The sequence below is a fragment of the Gossypium hirsutum genome, chromosome A03 (assembly GCF_007990345.1).
Source record: "Gossypium hirsutum isolate 1008001.06 chromosome A03, Gossypium_hirsutum_v2.1, whole genome shotgun sequence".
NCBI lineage: Eukaryota > Viridiplantae > Streptophyta > Magnoliopsida > Malvales > Malvaceae > Gossypium > Gossypium hirsutum.
In genome coordinates, this window is record NC_053426.1 from 37660024 (window position 1) to 37683906 (window position 23883).

The following is a 23883-nucleotide window of genomic DNA, read 5'->3' on the forward strand; positions in this document are numbered from 1 at the left end:
GATCAACTGAAAACTCATTTGACTGAAGCTCCAATTTTGGTGCAACCCGAATCGGGTAAAGAGTTTGTCATTTATAGTGACGCATCCCTACTTGGGTTGGGTTGCGTATTGATGCAAGAAGGTCGAGTTGTGGCCTATGCGTCGAGACAATTGAAGCCACACGAGAGAAATTATCTGACCCATGATCTCGAACTAGCCGCCATTGTGTTTGCATTGAAAATATGGCGACATTATTTGTTTGGTGAGAAGTGCCATGTGTTTTCGGATCACAAAAGTCTCAAATATTTGATGACTCAACGAGACTTGAATCTGCGACAGAGACGTTGGCTTGAGTTGTTGAAAGATTACGAGCTTGTCATTGATTACCACCCGGGAAAGGCTAATGTGGTTGCGGACGCCTTAAGCCGGAAATCACTGTTTGGTTTGCGAGCGATGAATGTACACTTGTCTGTTCTACCTGACAATGTGTTAGTAGCTGAATTAAAAGCCAAACCATTATTGACTCATCAAATTCGTGAAGCTCAGAAAGTCGATGATGAATTGGTTGCAAAACGAGCTGAGTGTGTTCCGAACAAGGAATCGGAGTTTCAGATTGATGATGATGGTTGTTTGAGGTTTAGAAGTCGTTTGTGTGTTCCAAGGAATTCGGAACTCATTTCGATGATTCTGAACGAAGCCCATTGTAGCCGAATGTCAATTCACCCGGGGAGCACGAAAATGTACAACAACTTGAAACGTCAGTTTTGGTGGCATGGTATGAAACGAGACATCTCCGACTTTGTTTCGAGATGTTTAATATGTCAACAAGTGAAAGCGGAACATCAAGTGCCTTCAGGGTTACTTCAGCCGATCATGATACCCGAGTGGAAATGGGACCGAGTCACAATGGACTTTGTGTCCGGACTGCCATTGTCCGCAAGTAAGAAGGATGCGATTTGGGTTGTTGTTGATAGGCTGACTAAGTCGGCTCACTTTATCCCCGTACGTACGGATCTTTCATTGGATAAACTAGCCGAATTGTATGTCTCTCAGATTGTGAGATTACATGGAGTACCTATTTCTATCGTGTCGGATAGAGATCCGAGATTCACCTCACGATTTTGGAAGAAATTGCAAGAAGCTTTGGGTACCAAGCTACATTTTAGCACCGCTTTTCACCCCCAAACCGATGGTCAATCCGAGCGGATAATTCAGATACTTGAGGATATGTTGAGATGTTGCATCCTCGAGTTCAGTAGTTCATGGGAACGGTATTTACCTTTGATTGAATTCGCTTACAACAATAGTTTTCAATCAAGTATTAAGATGGCACCTTATGAGGCTTTGTACGGTCGTAAATGCCGTACGCCATTGTTTTGGACCGAGCTTGGTGAAAGTAAAATTTTCGGAGTTGATTTGATTAAAGATGCCGAACAAAAAGTAAAGGTAATCCGCGAAAGTTTGAAGGTAGCCACAGATCGTCAAAAATCGTATGCGGATTTAAAACGAAAGGACATTGAATATCAGGTGGGAGATAAAGTGTTTCTTAAAGTGTCACCTTGGAAGAAGGTACTCAGATTTGGCCGTAAAGGCAAGTTGAGCCCGAGATTCATTGGGCCGTACGAAATTTTCGAACGAGTGGGGCCGGTTGCATATAGATTGATTTTGCCCCCTGAACTTGAAAAGATTCACGACGTCTTTCATGTTTCGATGCTTCGGCGCTATAGATCTGATCCTTTGCACATAAGTAGTCCGTCGGAGGTTGAAATTCAGGCTGATATGAGTTATGAAGAAGAGCCGATGCGTATCCTAGCTCGTGAAGTGAAGGGGTTGCGAAACAAAAGGGTTCCGTTAGTAAAGGTGTTATGGCTCAAACACGGGATCGAGGAAGCTACTTGGGAAACCGAGAGCTCGATGAAAGAACGATACCCAAACCTATTTACCGGTAAGATTTTCGGGGACGAAAATTTCCTGAGTGGGGGAGAGTTGTAACAGCCCAAAATTGACCCTAGTCGGGAAGTGGTTTCAGGACCGCTAAACCGAGTCACCGAAAGGTTTGAATGTGATGTTTATTGTCTAGAATATGTAATCATGAATGTGTGAAAATTTCAAGCTTCGATTTAGTCGATTGCATGTGAATTTAGTCAATAGGACTTATATGAGAAAATTTTAAAATGTGATAGGTCAATGCATGAGGACCTATTAGTGCATGTGGAAGAAAAAGGGGACTTGCATGTCAAATTCCCCCTCCCTAATATGTAGTGGCCGGCCATGCTATGGGTGGAAACATGTTGGGAACATGTTGGCCTAGTGAGGTTTGTAAGATAAAATATAATAAGAAGTATGGGGAATAAAGAAATGGAAAAAGGAAAGGATGTGTGTAATTGTTTCTTCCCCTCCCCATTGCCGTGAAAGTAAGAAAGAAAACAAAGAAAAAAAAAGTGTCCATCTTTCGTCATTTCCCCTTGGCCGAATGTTCTAAGGAAGAAAGAAAAACAAGTTGTGTTCTTTGGTTCTTCTTGGCCGAATTGAAAGGAAGAAGAAGGGAGTGAAGCAATCGGTCATCTTAGGTCACTATTAAGGTAAGGAAGTTTGTACTAGCTTTTGAAATTTTAGTTGATATTGAGTGAGTTATCAAGTGATTTTTGTAAACCATGTTGAAATTTCGATTTTGGGGGTGAGTATGGTTTCCGGCTATAAAAGATTAATAAGGGTGATGATTGTGTTTCATGCTAAACTTAGATGAATAATGGTAGTTGCTCACATCTTGATATCTATGAGTTCCTTTCTTGGTTCTACCATAGACCCCCAAAGTATATGTTTATTGGGTGTTGTTGGAGGTTTATGATAGAAGCTAATGAGTGAGAGTTTGATAGGTACCATGAGGTTAAACTTCATGAGATTGTAAGCTTGTAAGTTGGATGATGAAATTCATGCTTTGTGAAGGTAAAAGGAGTAGAAGGAGCATTCGGCCATGAAGAAAAAAAAGAGAGCAAAGGGGGAAATTTATGATGAATTAAGTGTTAAATGGAATGAAAATGATATTATATGGGGGTATGTATATTCGGCCATATGAGTGAATATATAGATGATGTTAAATTTGATTATGTATAATGGGCATTAAGATGTGGAACATAAGAAATGTAGTATATGTGGATCTACATGATGTTATAGTTGACATTGTGCATATACACATGCATTCGGCCATCTAATTGAGTATGAAGGTGGTGTTAAATCTAATTGTGATGCCCATTCCGAAGTATATATATACATATATATATACATAAGTATGTCATTCGTGATGTTACCTTTAATTATGTGTGTAATCGACTAAATGGGTAATTAGTGTGGATGGTTGCCGAATATACAAACATACATATGCATGTGTAATTGAATTATGAATGTTTAACAAGATGGTTAAACTAGTGAATTATTGATTAAGCTCAAGGAGCTAAAGGAGGAGAATCAAGCAAAGGCAAAGAAAAGATCACTGAGTAGCCGAGTTGGAACCGTCTTACCCAACACAAGGTAAGTCATTAAGCATGTAGTTGGTATTATTTCAAATGGTCATAATGTTTATGTATTGATGCTGAATGGAATGAATAAATATACATATATATATATGCATGTACGTATGTGATGATGAAATTGTTGAATGAAAAGAAAAGAGGTAAGATGTACTGAGTTGTTGATCTCGGCACTAAACGTGCGGATATAACCATTTATGACCATGAGATTGGCGCTAAGTGCGCGGGATTAAATTGTACAGCACTAAGTGTGCGATTTGACTATGTTGCACTAAGTGTGCGAAATGAATATGATGCACTAAGTGTGCGAATTGACCATGCGGCACTAAGTGTGCGAGTTTGACTATGTAGCACTAAGTGTGCGATTTGATTACGTAGCACTAAGTGTGCGAGTTGATTATATAGCACTGAGTGTGCGGACTCAATATACATTCGTGAATCATTATGGACACTATGTGTGCGACACTATTGAGTCGATCGCGGACAGCGGATCGGGTAAGTGTCTTGAGTACATGGCTAATAGGTGCTATGCTTATACTTGGTGTTGAGCTCGGTAAGTTTGAACTTATGTGACAAATATACTTGAAGTCACGTACATAAAATTTATCGTAGGATGGGTGAAAGGCCGTTTAGTCGTTTGATTGTAACGAAAATAAATTGATTTATGAAAATGCTTCAATGTCCTATTGATGAGTATATGGAATGTGAATGCATGAATTGATATGAAACTGAATCGATAGGTTGGAGGAACTATGGTATGGTTCGGTATGGATGGAGTAAATTGTCTCGTTCTATTTTGTTTCCTCTTGTGATAATGTTATTGATGGATGGTAGTGCATTGCTTATGACTTACTGAGTTATAAACTCACTCGGTGTTTCCTTGTCACCCATTATAGGTTGCTTGGACTCATCTATTTTTTTTTGCGGGGTCAGGCCGTCATCGAAGTCATCACACCGGATAGCAAGTTTTGGTACTTTCTTCTTAGTTGGCTTAGAAGAACATTTTGGCATGTATAAGCTATTACGTTGTGTTTGAACTTTGGCATGTAAACTTTAAGCCATGCGAAGATGGCACGAATGTTCGATTGAGTTGGATCAAGGGTAGGCATGAAATGGACCTAGTTACTTTCGTAACAGATGCTGGCAGCAGCAGTGTCATGAGATTGAAAAATCACTAAAAATAGTAGGAGTGGAATTAATTGATGAATAAATTATGTAATCGAAGCTCGATGAGTCTGTTTTCATGAGGAAGTAACGAAAAGATCATATGGGCAGTATATTAAGAGATAATCAGATTTTTGTGGGACAGGGCCAGAACAGTTTCTGGATTCCCTGCTCCGACTTTGGAAATTCATTATAAATTAACCAGAGATAATTATGGGTTGTACCATATATTTACAGATTCCTCTCTGAGTCTAGTTTTCATAGAAACAAACGGCATCAGTATTGAAGCCCCGTGCAGGGAGATATCCAAGTCGTAATGGGCAAAGGTCAGTGTAGTCGACCCCTGCAACATGGGAGACTTTGACTAATAAACTGTACTAATTGGCCCGACCAAAAATTCTAGAAAAAAATACATAGATGGCCACATGAGTCTATTTTCTGGGAAAAATTACGAAACTGATTTTTGAGTTATGAAACTCAAGATATGATTTTTAAAACGACTAGTACACAGATTGGGCAGTGTCTGGAAAATAAATTTTATAAGGGGTTAAAGTCAGTTAACACCTCGTGTTCGACTCCGGTGTCAGTTTCGGGTTCGGGGTGTTACATCATTCATATAAGTTTTTCGTACATATTTGTACCAACTTGTAACACATTGTCACATTTCCTCATCATTGACTTACTTTTCGAAGAACTCATAGGTTTACCCGTTAAACACTCAAAATACTATCGGATACATGGAAGGCTTGCACATAGTGCTTCAAATGTAACCACATGCTACCTTATATCATAAATCACATATTGCTCACTCTCGCTAATCACGGGTCTGCTCACATAAGCTGACAATCAGGACGTAACAACTCGGGCTGCTCACACAAGCTGACAGGTACCCGAAACACATGTCGGGCTACCCAGCCACCTGTAGAACGTACAATATTAGCACCCGGATTCACATAATCACATATACACATAATTTCATGAGCTCATAATCACATAGTTCCTAGTGAAAATTTCACATTGTATCCTAAATTATTCCTAAGGTTCAAACAGGATCTTCTCAGTAACGCATATTCGTCGAACTCGTTCACAATGTCATACTATTTGGCAATAAAGTTGTTCATACACTCGTCATAATAATTAATCATAGTGCTCAGACATTAATAAAATATTAAAACATGATATGTCATTGCATTCTTTACACATGAACTTACCTCGGTACAAAATACGGACAATTAATTCGATTTAGTCCAAAATCTTGTTCTTTCCCCGGTCTAGGTCCGGATTCCGTTTTTCTTGATCTATAATAGCAAATTCAGCTCATTTAATCATCACATTATTCAAATCAGTCCAAAAACTATATTAAGGTAAAATTATATTTTGCCCCTAAACTTTCACATATTTACAAATTAGTCCCTAGACTCGTAAAATGAAATGTGTTCATTTTCTTTGTTACCCAAGCCTAGTCGAACCTATTTCATGCTCATATCAGCTCACATTTTCCTTTATTTCATACTTTACTACTCATTTTTACACCTTTTTACAAACAAGTCCTTTCCATGCATTTCTATCAAAAATCACTTAGTAAAAGATGTTAAACAGACATCAAACTTTCATATTGTTCAAAAAAACATCAAAATACAAACATTTCACACATGGGTAAAATTTCATACATAAACCCTAGCTCAAAATATGGCTAGAAATGGATATATCATGCTTCAAGGACTTCAAAAATGCAAAGAACATAAAAAAGGGCTAGGGAGCACTTACAATCAAGCTTGAAAAGTTGAAAAACCCTAGCTATGGAGAGCTTGAGAATTTTGGCTATGGCATGGAGAAGATGAGAAAATTTTGCTTGATTTTTCCCTTTTTATTATTTTATTAACCAAATGACCAAAATGCCTTTTTTACTAAACTTTCAAATTTTCTCCATGCATGCCTATTTTTGTCCAAAATTTTAGAACTTGGTAAAATTGCTATTTAAGGACCTCTAATTAGTGATCCAATGCAATTTCATGCTTGAAGCTTCTAGAACACAAGTTTTATAACTTATTCAATTTAGTCCCTAAAGTGAAATTGGACATTTTAGGCACAGAATTTCTTCATGAAAATTTCACACAAACATGCAATCATATCATGGACTATCAAAATAATCATAAAATATTTATTTCTATTTCAGATTCATGATCTCAAAACCACTGTTCCGACAAGGCCCTAATTCGGGATGTTACAAATGTCCTATCGAACTATCCCGTGTTTAATGTCCCATCGGACTATCTCGTATTTTATGTCCCGCCAAACTATCAAAGGATGCCATAGCATCTTTCAGCCATGGTCTTAATCCTATTTAGTCATTCTGACTTACTTTCACATGATGCCACCGTGTCTTTCAACTATGGTCTTACTCATTTTAAGCATATAGCCTCTGATTGGTTTCATGGCCTAGCCATGATATTTTATTTACTTTTTCTCGTTGCATTCCATCCATTTCTCAATTCACCATCCTATAACTTGAACACTGCAGTATCTTTTTCATAAGGCCCGAAGCTTCACCATCACAATTTGCACTCAAGAATATTGTGTGGATGTATCTAACAAAATCACTCTCTTTTCTCCATTCCTAACTTTGTCTAACCCGTTAATAAATCCCATTCATTCGTTATTATTTTAATCATGCAATATATACATTTTATAGATGAAGCATAATGAGCCATGCCTACTGAACTAAAATGGCGAGTACTTATAGACCCATGCAGACTTTCAACATACTTGGCATATCAGGGTTGGAGTGCAGAAACTCACTTGATGCTTCATGGCTACATCATCTTAGCCTTTCCCAATGCTAGAGCTTCCATTCCCCTAGCAACTAAGCATGACAACCAAATCATAGATTAAACTCAAGATTTTCAGAAACATACAAGACCCTTTAAAATGGTTTCTGAAAATCCTTATCTTTATTCATTTTTTGGTAAATTGTAAATAAATAGATTATTGATGTAAAATTACAATACAATTTGTTCCTTTTTTATAAACATACAAAATAAAAAAATAAACGAGCTTTTGATAAAATGTGAATAAGTAGATTATGGATGTAAAAATTCAATATAGTACAAATTAAAAGTTAACAAACTAAATGATGATGTACATGAAAAAAATTAAAATAAAAAAAATCATCTATTGTCGGCCCAAATGTATACCACAACTCGGTGGATGTTGATTATGAGAATTTTTTTCATGGTGGGAATTTTGACTCATCATGTATGCCACAACTCGGTGGATGTTGATTATGAGAATTTTTTTCATGGTTGGAATTTTGACTCATCATTTTCATATTCATCACAATCTCTCTTCATCTCCACCTTCACATCTGCCTCCACCTCCATCTTGATTTTGATCTTGATCTTAATCTCTGACATTATTTTCATCTTTATCTTATTCTTCCATGCTAGACTACATTTGCATCCTAGGTTGCCATCGTATATCTTCAATTGTATTAATAGGTGGTTCCGAATATGACCCACCTGAAAATAGTTATTTGTAGAGTATTTGTGACAATATCGACGGAGAAGTATATGGTGTCGAATAACCCAATCAGGCATAGAATACTGAAATTATAGGCGATGGCAGATACTTGGTGTTGTTGACGACAGTGACATGTAATATGATCATGCGGATGGAGGTGGTACAAAAAAAATTCCTAGAGAAGGTGTTGATGCATGGTATTATGGTGCATAATATGGTGCTTGTGTGAAAAATATGGGATTAGTAAAAGCACTAGAAAAATGTGAACCATACTGACCGAGAGATGATGCACCCATCAGTATAGAATTCGAGGTAGGAGTTGATGATGACGAACTCGAATCATTTACTCCCGATCACAGCTACATGGGAGTCATGTTGGCTTTCTACAATGAAATTGTCTACTCCTTTCCTCCTTCAACAATAGATATGGCTTACTGTTAAGTCTAAATCATGTCATGTAATTCGAAGATATTGCCAAATCTGGTCAGACAATTGGTTCGCTTATAAGTATGAACTTGTATCTATGTTCTCAGATGTAGATATACTTGGAATGGAATATAGGCCAATCTACGTTGGTTCTCACCATAAAACAATCTTGTGAAGTTTATTGGGCAGAATATTTTACATAAACCTAAACTGGCGCATCACTCAATCAAATTTGTGCATCTCAACCATTGTAAAAACTATCAATGACACTTTAACATGTCAGATATTACGATTCATCAAGAATTCGATTGGGATGCATTCTTTGTAATAGCCCGTTTTTCATTGGTGTTGGAAACAGTGGTTTCGGGGCCATAAAATTCGATGAATAAGTTCATAAATATTATTTTTTAATATTTACAAGTCAAATGTGACTTTGAAAAGGTTTTTGATTTGATAATTTATATTATTTAAACTATTTATTAAGTTTGAGTAGTAAAACCTTAAGGTCAAGTGGTTTTAGAAAATGAGGTATCGAGACCTCGTTTCTATAAACCGAGCTGTAAATATTTTTATAAATATTTACAGAGTGCCATTAAGGTGATAGTAAAGTTTCGTTAAAAAATTTTAACGTTTCGATAGTTAATAAATTAAAAAGGACTAACTTGTAAATGGTGCAAAATGTAGTAAATATAACATTTTAGTGATTTAATGGCTTGATTATTAAATTAGAAAGGACCAATGTAATAAATAGTCCTTACTACTGAAATTGGACTACACTATGTATTAAAATTATAAAATATTATATGATTTAATGGCAAAATGGTAGATTTTATGAAATTAAAACAAAATTAAAAGAAGAAAAAGCCATTTATTCTTCATCTTTTCATTTCACCATGCCGAAACACCATGAGAACTCAACTTGCAAAGTTAAACCATTTTTAATTCTTGCATGTAAGCCCATTTTAATTCTGTTTCTTGTAAATTTTATGTTTTTGAAATCGTTACAACTAGGTCCAGCTAGCCCGTACCTTCGTTTTTGAAACTGTTAAAGATTGTAAATTTTCCCATTAATGAACCTATGTGATTTTAGATGTTAAATGATGAATTTGAAATGTTGGTTGATATTTAAAAGTATTTTGTTAAGTGATTTTGATGAATTTTCTAATTAGGGACTAAATTGTTGAAATAGTAAAAGTATTAGGTTTTGATATGAAATTGTTGCAAAAATTCACTGAAATGGAGGCTATGAATATTCGGCTAGTGTGAAATTTCAATAAAAATGGTTAATTTGCATGTTTTAGGCTTAGGGACTAAATTGAATAAAAGTAAAACTTTAAGGGCAACTTTGTAAAAATATAAAAATGACTAAATTGAATAAAATACATTGTTTTACTGTTTAAATTAATATATTGAATGAAATTATTAATTTAGATCAAGATAGGGTGAAAAATCAAGGAGAATGAAAAATTGCCAAAATACCCCTATACTTTGACATTTCTGCAATTTTTCCAGGTAAGTTCGTTATATGATTATTATTAATTGTATTGAATATTTCATACGATTTCATTATTGTTTAAATCTTGAATGTCATTTAGCTATGTTTTAAGAAATAGAAAAGTAACGTTATTCGGGCTCTATGCCTAGCACGCTTTGTGCCGGTGATATTTAGGCTCTGTGCCTAGCAGGCTTCGTGCCAGTATATTATATTAGGCTTTGTGCCAAGTAGACTTTGTGCTGGTGTGTTATATCAAGCTTCGAGCCTGGCAGTCTTCGTGCCAATGTATTGTATCAGGTAAGTTGTATTGAAAATATTATTTCCCTTATTCGATGTTATTTCATTTGATTCAACGGCCATGAATCTTACAAGGACATGGTAAGTGTTCTATAAGAACCAAGACTTGTATGTATAAAAGACTTTGAAATGGTGAGTTACATAGAAAATATGTTATGCTGAGATGGATGATAAATCCAATTGAATTATGCTCAAGTATAATGGTTATTCATGTTAAATTCATATGAATTATGCTTAAATGAACTAACATGTATTATTGATGTGCCAAGCTATTGGTTGGATTGTATGATGTTTTATTTTGAATTTATGCATTGAAAGGTAAGCTTTCACTTAATCTTATGCATATGTTTATGGAAAGGTTAAATGATTCAAATGAAATATGTGCACATGGAAATGGATCATCATATGTTTAATTCAAGTGATATATGTATATGTGCACTAACTCATGCATTGAAGATATTTAGGCTTGTATTAAGCTTGTATTCATGGTTGATTTTTATGCTTATGCTTGGTAATATGCAAATGGAACAGGTAAGAAAAGGAAGTGAAACAGGAAGTTCAATACTGGGATATAATATGATGATAATAAAGAATTAATGAGTTAAATGATATATTTATATGTGAGCAAACTATTTATGCTATGGATGAATCTACCTGTTTCATGGATAAATACACTGAATCGGAAATTGACAATGTTGTTTAGGCTTATGATAAGTATTGAGAACAAAATGGAAAGTAAGTAAATTGAAAGGTATATAATCATATAAAAAGGTTGATGATTATACAAATTTATGAACCTTATGACATTGGTATAGGTTTATGTTTATTCAAAAAAGTTTATTATTGAGATGGAATATTAGGCTTAAAGTTTATACGAGCTTACTAAGCATTCATTGCTTATGTGGTTATTTTTTTCTTACTTTATAGATTATTGGAAGCTCGATCAGGTTGGAAGCTAGTCGGAGATCCATCACACTATCCATTGATTTTATCGGTAGATTTTGATGCTTTGGTCATGGCTATAATGGCATGTATAAATGGACTTATGTCTAATGTTTAGTTAATGATATCGGCATGTAATGTTGCTTTGGATTTGTGAAACTCATGATATTTGATGCCTTGATGGTTGGTGTGCTTTTGGCACTTTGATGATTAAAGGTCGATTTTTTGGCATGTTGGTACTTAAAGGTTGGGAGTTGGAATGGTATATAAAATGCATGCTAAAAAATGTTGTTTTGATATGCTTGAATGTGATCATTGAGGTATGGAAATTGATAGTGAACATTGAGTTAATAAATGGCTAGTTTGGTGTGTTTGGATGTGTTGACATATGGTAAAGTTTGCTAAGGTAGTGATGATAGGTGTTGAATAGTCAAATTGGTGTTTTTGAGTATGATATTGGTATGTGAACATTGTGGTAAATGTTGGCATAAAATTAGTTATAAAGGTTAGTTGATTTGCGGTTAAACTTAGCAATTGTATAATCATGTTTGATTGTTGTGATTGAGGTGCCTTTTGCACATATTGGTTGAATGATTAAATACTATGATGATCTAGCTTGAATATGCATGTGTTAGGTACATTTTGAATGTTTGAATATAGGTGCAAATGACTTATAAGGGTGTGCTTGAATTGGGTGAAAGGAATAGCTTGAATTTGGCCTATTTCTTGTCCATACGGCCTAAGACACAGGTGTGTGTCTCAGCCATGTGTCACGCGACACAGTTTCATTTCGAGAGTTACACGACCTGACACATAGGCGTGTGACTTGGTCGTGTGACCCAAGTCAGAGGGTTATATGGGCACGGACACAGACACGGGCTAGGACACGGCTGTGTGTCCCTACTTCGAATGCCCACACGGCCTAAGACACGGGTGTGTGTCTCAGCCATGTGACCCCTGTAGTATGAATTTTTCCATCTTTTTCCATGAAGTTTTAAATGTTTTTTATTTAGTTTCGATCGTTTCTAAAGTGTTTCTAAGGCTTCGAGGGCTCGAAAAAGGGACGTTATGCATGTGTTTGAATGGAACATAATCTGTTTTGTAAATGGTTGTAATTGAATGTTTTAAGTTAAAAGTTTTCGGTAATACTCCGTAACCCTATTCCGACGACAGATACAAGTTAGGGGTGTTACATTCTTGAATTCCTGAATCAGAGTATGACATCCATTCAAACTACAGTACAAAATTATAAATGTTATTACATACCTAATATTGAATTTCAAATCCTTACATAATTATTATATAATTGAAAATTTTAAAAACTAACCTCGGCTTCAGGCTGTTGATTTAACAATAACCAGATATCTTCAAGCTCGTTTGGAGTACCCACATGACTCGTGTCATTATTCCACTTGTTCAAATAATATGTTATTCCAAAAACATAATAATAATAATAATAAAATACCATAAATATATTATTAAATAAATCTTACATTATTACAAGTGGGAATTGATAAGGAAAGTTCACTCATGGTCATAAAAATGGTAAGCGATACCATGCCCATAACTGAAGAAGGAGTACACAACTATAGACTTTAATTTTTTGTGCTTTAGTTCTTCAACACATCTCTATGTACAATGTAGCCAAGACAGTTGATCCCCAACTGAGTTGCCCGACTTCTTTTAAGTCAATTAGTTGTAGGAGTCACCTTAAATGTACTAAATTTCGAGATTTATTTGGCATTAAAAACCCCTGAACAACTTTAGTATGAATGCTCAAGCGAATTGTTGTCTTTCAACTGCACTAGAAGAGTTGTTGAGATGTGAGAAATTATCTTCTAGCATTTCATTTCTATCCGACGTCCACTAAACTTGTCTGGCACCTTGCCTTATAGTTGGTGCAAATTGCGCTCAAATTACCAATGTGCACTACCCCCGTAACGACTAGCCCATCAACCGGAAAACTGAATTGTAATGCCACTTCCTCGAATGTAATTGTACACTCACCCCACAAAAGATAGAATGCATGTGTCTTGGGTCTTCATCTTTCTGGAAAAGCCCGATAAGTGCAAGCTCCAATTTGGTCCTGTTGAGCATACGAGACACGTGCAAGAATCCTGCCTCTTCCAAGTGTTGTTCAATAACACGTGATGCTCATGCGCTTAAATTGTGTATATATGTTTTAATAATTCGATATTCATCCTCATTATATAAACATAAAAAACTAAAAAATAATATATTAACAACTAAATAATTATATTAATTAAAATAATATATATAGTAATAATTTCTTACCATTTTTAATTGGACACCGAAAATATATTTGTGATCCAAACAAATTAGAGATATTGACATTTTTAAAATTTTTAAAATCATGAAAATTAAATAAAATCAAAGAAATTATAAAATAGAAAATTGAGAGAATTTGAGAATAAAAAAAATTGAAAGAGTTGAGAGGATTAAATAATAGGATTGAATGAAAAAAATAAAAATAGATAGGGTTATATATAATAAAAAGAAAATGATTGTTGGAGAAAAAAATGGTCGTTGGTGACCTAGCCGTTTGTCCTAACAGTTCATATAAGTTTTTTTAATTTTAACATTTGATTTTGGAACAGATAGCGTCACGTGACGAAAACGCACTCTATAAGACACATTTTTAGTCTCTCCTCTACGTCACCTAAAAGTACGTTTTACAGGGCATGTTTTTGCCCTACCCAATGTCACATTACTTGAAAGCGTGTTTTTTTCTTCTCTCTCAAAAAAGGACCTATTTTCCTAATTTTCAAAAGAAATTTACCTAAATCCCTAATTTTGTTTTAAATTTGGCTTATACGCTTAATTTTGTCACTATTAATTAGTTTCTTTTTCTTTCCTTTTTACCTTAAAAATAGACAACTCAACCTTTCTTATGCGCTGCAGTCTGCGCCCCTCAAGTTTCTCTATTCCGTTGGATTTTTCTTTCCATTTTTCCTTTTACAAAAACCAATTATTACCGTGAATTGCCGCCCCCTGAGTCATCTTCTGCCCGAAACGTCTTTGATTCCCCGCTACATACTCTTCTGTTTTCTGGTTTCCTGATGGTTCCCAAAATTGAACCAAAACCTTAAAATCTAGGGATCAAGTTCAAAACAAAGATCTTCTCATCAAGCCAAAGCCATCATATTATAGTCTCTTTGTGATCACTCAGTGCTTTCTACTATTCTGGTTCATCGGATGAAGTCTTAAAAGCCTCAAACGACCACTGCATGTTGATTTTCTTTTCTCTTTTGAAGTTTTGATTCTTTTGTCATCTTTTCCATATTTAAAGAAAAAGGTATATCTGTATTTTGGAAAAAGAAAGCTTATAAATCTTTTGATATACTTTTTCTATCTAGATTTTGAACACTAAATTAGTATATTCTGTAAATTGTGAAAAAAAATTACGAATTTCGTCTAAACCTTAATCAACAAAGCGATTAAAATTTTGGCTATGAAAAGTTTTCCAAAAAGTACATTAAATAAACAGTGAAAATCTATATCCTGTTGGGTAAAGGAAAGTGTTCGATTGTATCGACTGAAATTCTAGTTGACAAATTTTATTTTATGATTCTAATTTTGATTTAAATTTTTTTCGAAATGAGTGGAATGAAATAAAATTCAATTAGAGTTGAATCGAGTGAAATTATTTGAGTTAAATTAAAACATTAAATATGTTAAATTTAAATTTTGTTACAGCATAATTAATTCCATGTTAAAGTATTTAAATTTGAAATCATATATATTAAATAACTTTTTCAAAATAAAATAGTTTAATAAGATAATCTTGAATCACAAATTAATTTATTTTAGTCCTAAAATTATTATTTTATAATATTTTTACATTTTTAATTTTTTATATATTTTTTAGAATTTCTATAATTTTTTAGAAAATATAAATTTTGAAATTTTTATGAATATTTTTAAGTTTAAAATTTATTTTGAATTATTTTATATTTTTTATTAGGAAAGAAATCAATTTGCTCATTTTTTAAATTAATAGGGGACCAAAGGGTAGTTACATCAATTTGTTATTTAAATTATTCAAATTATTCGAATTATAAAATTCAACTCGACTCGAACTCAAAACTCGAATTACTTATTCTAGTTGATTCAAAAAATCGAATAATTTAAATAATTTAAAATTATATTTTTTTATTTTTCGAATTAAATCAAATTTTATTCTTTTCTATTGTTGAATTTTTTAAAAGAATTTTACTTGTTTGGCAGGACATACAAGTATTGTGAAGAGGAAAGTTATTGATGACAAAAAATAAAAGGTAAATCCGATATATTTAAATATTTTAACATATTGAAAACATAAAAAAAAATAGAAAATAAGAGAGCGGTAGAGTGGTGTATTACTACTCCTTTACTATTCTCTTATAGCGGGTGTGATTTGTTTAATTTGGTAAAAATGAATATATAATTATTTATAGTTAAAATGCAATTGTATTGTTGGGAATGGTAAATATTAAATTAGGCTAAATTAGTTATATATGTCAAAAAAAAAGTTTATTAGTTAAATAGGTTGATATTTTAAAATTTTAGAGAAATAAATCGTTTTTAGAGAGAGTGTTAGAAAATGCATCCCTTTTAAGTTGTATTTTCTGATTTTTTTAATATAATCAGTTTTTTTATCAGATTATTAAATGTTAATAGTTTTATCCTTAAGTCTCATATTTGATTCCTCTCTCACTTATATTTATATTTTTTATTTTATTTTGTCTTAAGTTTCTTTATATTTTTAATTAATATTTTTAACATATTAACTTATTTGATTAAATTGTTAAATAATAATGGTTTTATCGTTTAGACCTAGGTTCAATTTCTCTCTTCTAAACACATTTTTTATTTCATATTGTTTTAAGCTTTTTTTATTTTTAATTAATAAATATCTTGTTTTCAGTTTTTTTAACTCATCTTTTTAACTAATAACTCTTTTATTCATACAATCAAATGATAAATATGTAACTATATAATAAATATATATTTTACATATATCATTATGTTAAAAATATTTGAAATTATATATAATATTTATATGTCAAATATTTATTTTCTCCACATATATTGTGGGTATGGTGATTTCTAATATTATAAAATGAAATAATTATTTCAAATATAATTATTATTTTTATATGTAAAATATTTCAAATATTATTATTTTTTCATCTACATTGTGGGTATGATATTTCAAATATTTTTATATGTGAAATATTTCAATTAATTATTTCAAATATCATTATGTTTATATGTGAAATATTTTAAATATAAATGCTAAAATATATAATACTAAAATTTACAACGCCCATTATATGGATTAAAAAATAAATATTACACATATAAAAATTATATTTATTAAAAATAATCATATTTTTAGTAATTATTTGATTTTATGAATAAAAGATTTATTAATTAAAAAGATGAATTAAAAAACAATATATTTATTAATTAAAAATAAAAAAAGCTTGAAATACTAATTACAAATGTATTTAGAAGAAGGAAATTAAACTTGGGTCTCAAGGATAGAATTATTATTATATAACCATTCAATCAAAAGAGTTGATTTGTTATAAACATTAGTTAAAAATATAAAAGGCTTAAAACAAAATGAAATTAAAAAATATATATAAATGTGAGTGGGAGAGGAGTTGAATCTAAGAGACTTAAAACAAAACTACTAATAAAAAAATAATGCTCTCAACTTTTGCAAAATTCCGATAACAGTGGGAAGGGAGTCGCTCACCCCAACGATTATCGAAATACCAAAAAAGTAAGGTTTAAAGTGAACGGTGCTGAGGAAGACACTTCTATGGCTGTGGATCATGAACCAAAACCAAGTATGACATGGAAAGAAAGATTGCTGGGGGGCCATGGTGCTGCTTTCGAATCTGTTCGTGATGGGCCTTCTGCAGATAATGAGAATGAATTCGAACTACTTGAAGGGGACGTCAATATGTCAATCATTGATGGGATTCCTGCTATTGATTTTTTGGATCGTGTAAAGGAAATCCTCTTCAAAGAAATGGAGTTGACTATCATTGTTAAGCTTCTAGGACAAAATATCGGTTACAATGCACTTCATAATCGAATCCTTTTCCTTAAGTAGAAAGAATTACAATCCCCATCCCGCCTAAAATCCTAGGAATTTGTTGATAGTTAGAATAGATTTGTAGACCTGGTCGACTGATCCGTCGTAAATTTAAAATAGTTCTATGTGGTCCTTTTCTATTCCGTCTATGTCGTAGGGTTAAAACCAAAAAATATTTGTTGCGTTCCCGATGTTTCCTTACGTTATCGATAACTCGTAAAAGTATTTTAACAATGTTTTCAGTGATGTTAGTAGATCCTATTTGAATCGTTTCTTTTCTATTCATATCAGCATTTCGTATAGAGGTTATTATGTCAGCAATAGTGTCCTTACCCATGGTAAACTAAAATTTTTGTTGCTCCCGAATTTTGATATAACCAACGTGGTCTTTTTTTTTACTTAGTAAAGGTATATACATGAGACACAATCTACTAATTAATCTATGCCATTTAAATACTCTAAATACTCTAACTATACTTGGGTCTCGTCTTATAATACCTCGGGACCTAATGAAACTATTTTAGTGAAATTTAACTGTCTCAATTCCCGGGCGATCGCACCAAAATTCGAGTTCCTTTTGGATTTCCTTCTTGATCAATGACAACGGTAGCATTGTCATCATATCGTATTATCATCCCGTTGTCGCGTTTGAGTTCTTTACGAGTACGTACAATTACAGCTCTGATCACTTCTGATCTTTCTAGGCTATAGCAGAGTTTCTGTACATTCAATGTACTCTACGGATAGAGGAATACATAGAGTTGAACATAGTAAAATAAGAAATTGAAAGATTTCGTTGAAATTGTTCGTTTGGAAATTTCCTGAAAAGCTAATCATAGGTTCTTCTCTTGCCCATTTATATAACGGATCGTATGGTAGGACATAAATTGGGAGAATTCGCACCTACTATAAATTTTTGCGGACACGCAAAAAATGATAATAAATCTCGTCGTTAATATTATTATAATAAATTATAATAAAAATAGAGATTAATTAATGAATTCATTAGTGAGAGGTAAACTTTATGATAAAGATAGAACTAATTATTTATATTTAATAACTAGAACTAATTATTCCATTCATTTCTATTTCGAATTCGAAGATAATTCAAATTTTGAGTCTAAAAAGAGTTTCATTCTAATTATCTAGACTTATAACGTATCATTTCATTTATATAATCATAAAATATATAAATGCATAAAAAGATTTTGACTCTAATTATCTCTATTTAGAACTCTAAACTAAATAGAAACCCGTGCTCAAAAAGGTACCTTTGGCAGCTAATCCTCTTGATAGTACGGTAGTAGCATCTAAATGCGCAAATGTTGTGGCAGGGGCAGGGTCGGTCAAATCATCCGCAGGTACATAAACTGCTTGAATAGAAGTTATGGATCCCTCCTTGGTAGAAGTAATTCTTCTTCTGATGATCGATTCAACCTCTGATCAAAAAGATATACCTTGGTTATATTTCATCTCTTCAATAAGTTTAGTAATGAGCATAACGGCCCTATTGTTCCGATGGAGGGAAGAACCTATGATTAGCTTTTCAGGAAATTTCCAAACGAACAATTTCAATGAAATCTTTCAATTTCTTATTTTACTATGTTCAACTCTATGTATTCCTCTATCCGTAGAGTACATTAAATGTACAGAAATGGCTATAGCAGAGTTTCTGTTATTCGTATTAACAGCTACTCTAGGAGGAATGTTTTTATCCGGTGCTAACGATTTAATAACTATCTTTGTAGCTCCAGAATGTCTCCTTGCATAATATGGATTCCAAACATTCATGATCTGGATGTGAATAAGGCGAATTACTTATCCCTCGGTCTATTAGTGAACTATCTCTCCAAGGATTGTGAAAGATGTTCCACTAGAAATATTCTTGTTATTGCTTCAACTCATATTCCCCCAAAAGTGGATCCCACTCTAATAGCCCCGGATAAATTAAATACATGTATTAAGATACGAAGGCTTCTTATTCCACAACAACGAAAGCACTTTTTCACTCTTTCATATACTAGGGGATTTCACTTGGAAAAGAAAATGTTTCATACTAATGGATTCGGGTCCATAACAGTGGGTTCCAATGCACGAGATCTTGTAGCACTTACCAATGAGGCCCTATCGATTAGTATTACACAGAAGAAATCAATTATAGACACTAATACAATTAGATCTGCTCTTCATAGACAAACTTGGGATTTGCGATCCCAGGTAAGATCGGTTCAGGATCATGGGATCCTTTTCTATCAGATAGGAAGGGCTGTTGTACAAAATGTACTTCTAAGTAATTGCCCCTTAGATCCTATATCTATCTATATGAAAAAGAAATCATGTAACGAAGGGGATTCTTATTTGTACAAATGGTACTTCGAGCTTGGAACGAGCATGAAGAAATTAACGATACTTCTTTATCTTTTGAGTTGTTCTGCCGGATCGGTCGCTCAAGACCTTTGGTCTCTACCCAGACCCGATGAAAAAAATGGGATCACTTCTTATGGGTTCGTTGAGAATGATTCTGATCTAGTTCATGGCCTATTAGATGTAGAAGGCGCTCTGGTGGGATCCTCACAGACAGAAAAAGATTGCGGTCAGTTTGATAATGATCGAGTGACATTGCTTCTTCGGTCCGAGCTGGTGAATCCCTTATATATGATGCAAAATGGATCTTATAAGTCTGCACGTAAGATATCCAGCATCTGATGTTCGTACGGCGGTATCTACAACCCCTTTTCGGGCTCCGTAGCAAGAAATGATATATTCTGTTAAAGACAGTCCTTCGCGTAAATTGCTTTGAATGGGTAAATCGATCATTTGTCCTTGGGGATCCCGATCTCGCAGATATTTTGATTCCAGAAAATGATGACGCTATAGCTTTAATTCGATTAATTCTTAACAAATTAGTAGTCGCAATTTGTGAGGGTCGTTCTAGCTATATACGAAATCCTTGATTAATAATAAGATAAATAAATTCTTTTTTGGAACTACATAGATCTATGGAACTTTTTTGGAACTACATAGATCTATGGAATCGGTTAATATATCCTGAATCGCACAAAAGAGATAAAAAAAACTGTGAATATTGTGTGATTAGTTTCGTCGGTGTCAAAAATATAGAATTTGAGTAGGCAAGAGAAGATTGAATCAAAATAATTCCTTTTTTTTAAGTAAAGTTCTATTTCTGTCAGAGGGCAATATGAATGGTATATCAAATGCACTAAACGGGTTATACGATATCTCTGGTGTGGAAGCAGGCCAACATTTCTATTGGCAAATAGCAGGTTTCCAAGTCCGTGCCCAAGTACTTATTACCTCTTGGGTTGTAATTGCTATCTTATTAGGTTCCGCCGTTATCGCTGTTCGGAATCCACAAACCATTCCAACCGCCGGTCAAAATTTCTTCAAATATGTTATTGAATTCATTCGAGACGTAAGCAAAACTCAGATTGGAGAAGAATATGGTCCATGGGTTCCCTTTATTGGAACTATGTTTCTATTTATTTTTGTTTCTAACTGGTCGAGTGCTCTGTTACCTTGGAAAATCATACAATTACCTCATGGAGAGTTAGCCGCACCCACAAATGATATAAATACTACTGTTGCTTTAGCTATACTCACGTCAGTAGCAAGAAGTTATGCGAGGACATCCTGTATTGCTGAATAGAGTGCCTACTCTGCATAGATTAGGTATACAAGAATTCCAACCTATTTTAGTGGAAGGACGTGCTATTTGTTTACATCCATTAGTTTGTAATTACTTCAATTGAGATAATGAAAAATCATTTCATTTTTTTAGTTAGAATTTTAGGCGGTTCTCGAAAAAAGATAGCAAAAAAAGTTATCCCTAGAGTAGATACTAAGAGGAATGTATAAACCAATGCTTCCATAAATTCGATCGTGGTTTACAATTATAGCTTCCATACCTATTTATTTGGAATCATCTCCCGAATAAAGAAAGAACAAGAATCAAGGAAAAGGCAGCGATTTAAATAAAGATTTTTCCAGCAGCCTATGGCAAATCACAAATAGAAGTAGAAGCGAAAAACAACGAAGCAATCTTGCATCAGACTACTTGTCTTCTTGTAGTTGGATCTCCAAGTTTTTGGAATGCTCCAGATTTCGATCTGGCTCAGGATGAACTCTCCATGAGATTCATAGTTGCATTACTTATAGCTTCCTTGTTCGTAGACATTTCTATTCCGTCTATGTCGTAGGGTTAAAACCAAAAAATATTTGTTGCGTTCCCGATGTTTCCTTACGTTATCGATAAAACCTTCTCGTAAAAGTATTTTAACAATGTTTTCAGTGATATTAGTAGATCCTATTTGAATTGTTCCTTTTCTATTCATATCAGCATTTCGTATAGAGGTTATTATGTCAGCAATAGTGTCCTTACCCATGGTAAACTAAAATTTTTGTTGCTCCCGAATTTTGATATAACCAACGTGGTCCTTTTTTTTACTTAGGACATGATCAGCTGTGGATGTCAAAACCCACCACTTTCCGTTATGTAGAAATGAAGGTGCTTTTTGCTCGACATCCTTTGTTCTATTATAATCCGTCTTTTTGTTGGGTTGTAATGTAAATAGTACGGAACCAAGGTCGAAAAGATTGAGAAATAGAACCATCTGATTTGATTCGTTCTCAATAGCCATGAGATAATCATCTTAGGGTGATCCTTTTGTCGACGGATGCTCCTATTACACTCGTAGTCTCTGAAGGATGAGAACCAACTATGTAGCATCTACATCGAGAATTCAAGTATTGTATACGTTATTAGTCCGATCCTTTGTAGGAACTACCCGTAATAACGAACTTGCAAAATGGATCTATTTATCATAAAGAGAATCGTTGTTCCTGACCCTGCTTCACCTTAATTGTTATTTGAACAAGTCAAAGTCAAAGTTATGTCTAAAAATCGATCACTGATCGAATTTGAGTACCTCTACAGGATAGACCTCAACAGAAAACTGAAGAGTAACGGCAGCAAGTGATTGAGTTCAGTAGTTCCTCATATAAAATTATTGACTCTAGAGATATAGTAATATGGAGAAGACAAAATTGTTTCAAGCACCGATAGAACCAGAAGTGCCCATTGTTTCAAAGAGAGGAGGACGGGTTATTCACATTTCATTTGATGGTCAGAGGCGAATTGAAAGCACGTGAGGGGTTATTTCTTGGTTTCGTCCAGTCATTAATAACTTGATTATTTTTAGATAATAGTAGATAGAAACAACGCTCGTAAGGAGTCCTATTGAAACCAAGAAATATAGGCCTGCCTGCCATCCATACCAGAATAAATGGAGTTTTTCGAAAAAACCTGCTAGTGGGTTTAGGGGGACAGCCCGGCAAATAGACATCCACGGAATTACACCACGATTTTGAATCAGATTTTCCCCGCTTAATGGATAAGCATTTGCTACCAATGGGGAATTTTTTCTTATCTTAAATTCTAAGATTGGATTTTCGCCAATGGAAACCATAAATTTCATACACAATAGAAGGATATGGTAGATCTATCTTTTTTAGATAGTGAACGGACGAACCCCATTCTATTCACTGGTACGGATCGTTGATACTGAAAAAGTTGTTTGTTTTTTCTCAGCCCATGATCTGAACAAGTCGCACATACACCCTAGTACATGTTCCTCGGTGCTGAGGACATCCCCCAAGAGCAGGGGATTTCGTGACATTTCTAATTGGCTGTCTTGCATTTCTAATAAGTTGTTTAATAGTTGGCATACTGAATCATATACTTAATAGACTGGATAATACACATTCTAGTTGACCGAGCCTAATTCTATTCTAATTGTTTTGTTCCGAAGCAAAGATATCCACGGGGCGGTTCGCCCTATTCAAATATTCACGACCGAGAAGTACTGGATTCTCTTTCGGATAGGTCCTAAAAAGAGAAGGAAAGCTGGAATGCTACCAGGCATTTATTATTGAATTCACCCGACCCGATAGTACCCATTTTTGGAACGTCTAGTGCCAAAGTCACGGAATGGGTAAGTCGCCAATCCTTAAAATGGACTATGTAATGTACTTTATCCGCTGGGTTACGGGGGGGCATTTTACCAGTGGTTTATATTGTAACAATGTCTTTGTCATTTGATCCAATAGTCTTCCATTAGATAGGAACAGATTTGATACCTGTTGTATTTGCTTCTCCTAATGGTTGGTTGAGTAACAAAAATATTGTATTTTTCGGTACATCTTTATGGATGGATTCACAATCCACTACCTTGATCCACTTGGCTACATCCGCCCCCCTACAATTACTATACTCTTAATTAAGAATCTTAATCCAATTGGTCAAGGAAGTTTTTCTGATGGTATGCCCCTAGGAATCTCTGGTACTTTCAACTTCATGATTGTATTCCAGGCTGAACACAACATCCTTATGCATCCGTTTCACA

General features: G+C 33.9%; 2 protein-coding genes across 2 annotated transcripts; both read left to right on the plus strand.

Annotated features, from left to right (window-relative positions):
- The first annotated feature begins 19216 nt into the window (after positions 1-19216).
- On the plus strand, positions 19217-20167 carry LOC121217928 (protein Ycf2-like). The gene has a single exon (XM_041094610.1). It carries the CDS (start codon positions 19217-19219, stop codon positions 20165-20167), a length of 951 nt encoding a protein of 316 aa, XP_040950544.1.
- Positions 20168-20216: 49 nt separating this feature from the next.
- Positions 20217-21128, plus strand: LOC121217929 (ATP synthase subunit a, chloroplastic). The gene is made up of 2 exons (XM_041094619.1): positions 20217-20247; positions 20593-21128. Exons 1-2 carry the CDS (start codon positions 20217-20219, stop codon positions 21126-21128), a joined length of 567 nt encoding a protein of 188 aa, XP_040950553.1.
- The last annotated feature ends 2755 nt before the right edge of the window (positions 21129-23883 follow it).